The sequence below is a fragment of the Ctenopharyngodon idella genome, chromosome 17, assembly GCF_019924925.1.
Source record: "Ctenopharyngodon idella isolate HZGC_01 chromosome 17, HZGC01, whole genome shotgun sequence".
In the NCBI taxonomy this organism is placed as follows: Eukaryota; Metazoa; Chordata; class Actinopteri; order Cypriniformes; family Xenocyprididae; genus Ctenopharyngodon; species Ctenopharyngodon idella.
This window is the reverse complement of record NC_067236.1, coordinates 15374510-15378313: the sequence shown is the minus strand read 5'-3', so window position 1 is coordinate 15378313 and position 3804 is coordinate 15374510. Positions and strand designations below refer to the sequence as shown.

General features: G+C 36.1%; 1 protein-coding gene across 1 annotated transcript; it reads left to right on the top strand.

Annotated features, from left to right (window-relative positions):
- The first annotated feature begins 296 nt into the window (after positions 1-296).
- On the top strand, positions 297-3182 carry LOC127498395 (complement component C1q receptor). The gene has a single exon (XM_051867683.1). The coding sequence runs from the start codon at positions 524-526 to the stop codon at positions 2177-2179; it is 1656 nt and encodes a 551-aa protein (XP_051723643.1). The 5' UTR covers positions 297-523; the 3' UTR covers positions 2180-3182.
- The last annotated feature ends 622 nt before the right edge of the window (positions 3183-3804 follow it).

Here is a 3804-nt window from a genome sequence, read left to right as displayed (position 1 = left end):
CTTTCCAGATGAAGTGATGTTTAACAGACATCTTGCAGACATATGTGTGCTATGGGTCGACACAAGAACATCAAGATTTGATGAGACTGCGGGCACTTATTATATGACTCCTGGTAAACTAAATTAGCCTATGCATCTCTTAATATGGTTAATACGGTGTGAATGTCATTCTTCATTAAGAAGCATAGTGAAACTTGGATATTCGTCTAAATCTAAAATTGGACTGGTGTCACGTTGTTGAACTGCTATAGGCTGATACAGCTGGGAAAGTAGTCAAAACAATAAGCAGCCTGGTCAGTTGTTTTTTTTTGTTGGCGTCAGGAACTCGCCCTGAGAAGACACAAATGAAGCGTGCTGCTCAAGATTATTTCCGTTGTAGGTTATTCACTAAACAGGATGCATTAGTTTGAGTCTTGTTTTGGTACTGGAAGGCCTATGAAGAATTCTTTCTCCATTCTCTGAGATGAACTGAATATTTTCTCCTCAAAGCGAGAAGTATTTTAACATTAACGATAGTGGCGGGATGATGCGTGTCCTGATTCTGATGTTGTCCTTTTTTGTGGCTGGCGGAACAGACCGAGTGAGGACAAAGTGCACAGCCGAGGCTTGCCTTACATTGCATTTGGAGGAGGAACGGTTTGAAAAAGCTAAAGAAAACTGTGTCAATAATGGAGGCAATTTGGTTACTATGATAAATGACAATGAATTTCAGAGAGTTAAATCGGCTCTTTTAGCAGCAGAAGACAGCATCCTTAACTCTAAAGTTTGGATCGGACTTGAGTTGCCGAAAAAACACTGCACTGATTTCACTGAGGAGTTACACGGCTTCAAATGGACGTCAGAGCCAAACGAGTCCAAATATTCCAACTGGAAAAAGAAACCATTGAGCACGTGCACGGAAAAAAGGTGTGTGTCGATTTCGTTGGCTGATGATCTCAAGTGGACAGATGGCTCGTGTAGAGAAAGAGCATTTTATATGTGTAAATTTTTCTCCAAAGGCATGTGCAAACCCATAGTGATGGAAGAACCAGGTGATGTCAAGTACAATCTTCCGTTCTTACAAAAACCGCAAACTCAAAATGAAGGGTTGGGGATGTTACCACATGGGACATGGGCTGAAATACTATGCGGTGGGTCGGAGGATAAAGCATCTTTTGACTCATTTTGTGACACAAAAGATGGTATTTTTGGCTGGACAAATTCAGAGCGTTTTTGCGCACGAGATAAAAGAAGTTGCAAACATAAAAACGGAGGCTGTGATCACATTTGTTATGAGACTGCAGGAGAAAGTGTTCGTTGTAAATGTCGTGAAGGTTATTATCTGATGGATGATCAAGTTAATTGTGCTCTCAGAAACAACTGCGAAAATTCACCTTGCAAATCAAAGTGTATACCGACACCTACTGGGTTTTCATGCGCATGCGCGGAGGGATTTCAGTTGGCTGAAGATAACATAAGCTGCGTTGATATCGATGAATGTCATCAACATATCTGCGGTGAACGCATGTGTCTCAACACGCCGGGAAGCTATTTTTGTGGATGTAATCCAGGTTTCAGGCTTGTTGCTGGCAAATGTGAAGACGTGGACGAATGCACCGAATCCAGATGTGATCAGGGCTGTCTCAATTCCCAGGGTTCATTCTCTTGTTACTGCCACGCAGGTTATTATTCATTATCAGACAATAGAGGAACATGTATAGATGTAGATGAATGTCTTAGAAAACCATGTGAAGACATCTGCCTCAATACTTTAGGTAGTTTCAAATGTTCCTGCAGGAAAAACTTTATTTTGGCTAAAAATGGAATCAGCTGTGTCCCGGATCCCACAGAGAAACCACAAAACACTCCATCTCCAGATCATAGAGAAGCGTTCATCACTAAATTGACTCAGCTAACTACCAGTTTTGAATCGCCAACAATCAAACCCCCTCCACTTAACGAGACAAACAATCAAGTGGACTCCAGTAAACGCAAAGAAAATTTTCTCAGTAGTTGGATATTCATGTATGTTTTAGCTTCAGTTATTCCATTGGTTGTGCTCATTATGCTCATATCAGTTTTAGTCATCTGGAAACGTTCAAGAAAAGAGATTTTGAAAAATAACACCGCTGACAACTACTGCTGGGTTTCATCTGGATTGGACAAAGAACGGAAAAAAAGCAACATTAACATTAAATGACATTTAAGCAACATTAAATGACAATGAAACAACAATGAAATGTAGCCCAAGTGTGAATGCTTATTTTCCATCAGCATCATATCTGACAGACTTTTAAAATTGTTTTTGTGAATTCTATCCTTATATTGGAATTCCAGAATTATCTAGGCCTATTTTTTTCCCTCTAGATGTTATATAAAAAAAAGTGAGCATAATAAAACCACAAAGGATAATTTAAGGCAAGGGTCAATGAAGATAGGCTATACTTTAACGAATGGATAAACTCTTTTCAGGGTGTTTTCTGTCAGGGAGGGGCAAGTTGTACCTATATGTTATGTTGTCACTTATTAAATACAATTTCTGTCTTTTAAGTGTTTTCTGTTTAATTAATTGTTTTGTTTGATAATTGTTGTTTTGCAGTCTCCGTTTTGCTGAAAAGCCTATAATAGAATAGCCTGTTTAACTGCACAGGACCCACCGTGACACAATTTGAACATGTCACAAAAGGGCAACATTTTTTTCAGTGAACTATATTTCTGGAATTTAATAACAATGTTTTTTTACGGTCTTTTGTAGCCAAGAATTTACAGTATGTATATATTGAGAAATTAACAAAAAAGTGTAGGTTGGGGTAAGATGCCCATACACACGCCTTAATTTGTTCTCCTGACCATAGATGACACAAAATCTCATTTCAGCACTTTTGATGAATGGCTACGCTATTTTCAATTTTGCAATTTCTTCTGAATATCAACATTTGTGAGATTTAGTCAATTGAAACAGTTTTTGGATTTGTAATGTAAAAGTTATAGTTTCTATTTTGAAGTAAAAAGATTAGACCCTTGGGGTAAGATGGGCCACCCAGAATTGGCACAAAAGGCCCCAATGGCATGTTGTTACTAGTGTTATTATTTTAAAATGTAATAATTATTGTAATTAATAGGGTTATTATTCAGTATTTACATGAATTAAATGTACATTTCAGACATCTTTGCTTTTATTAAAACCTTGAGTAAAATCATTACATTTGCATTCTTAGTGTTGCTATTGTGACGTCTTCAATTAAAATATGGGCAATTAAATATGTAAATATTCACATGCCATGTATATAAGTCATAGAATTAATTTACCTTTCAAATGAATCTCTTTTACTGGTATTCTCTGTCATTGGTTATTCAATTATTATCAACTAAATTGTCAAAATAAAATTTTAAATAGAATAGTTGATTTAGTATTTTACATTAATCACACTTTTAAAAATATATAAATATTAATAAGAATTATATCAAAAGTCATTATACATTCTGTAAATATTTTACATTTTGTACTATAACAACAAAATTAGCAAAAGTTTCTATTTATTTCCTATAGTAACACATTGGCTGATATATCATCATCTAGTGCACATGCTAAACTTATATCTAGATATGTTACAATTTACCTTAATATTAAAGCGACGAGAATACTTTTTGTGCGGCAAAAAAAAAAAAAAATAATAATAATGACTTTTCAACAATAGTGACGGCCAATTTCAAAACACTGCTTTCAAGCTTTACGAATCTTTTGTTGCGAATCAGTGGTACGGATTGTGTAATTGAAGCCTCGTTTACTGAAATCACGTGACTTTGGCTCTCCGAACCACTGAT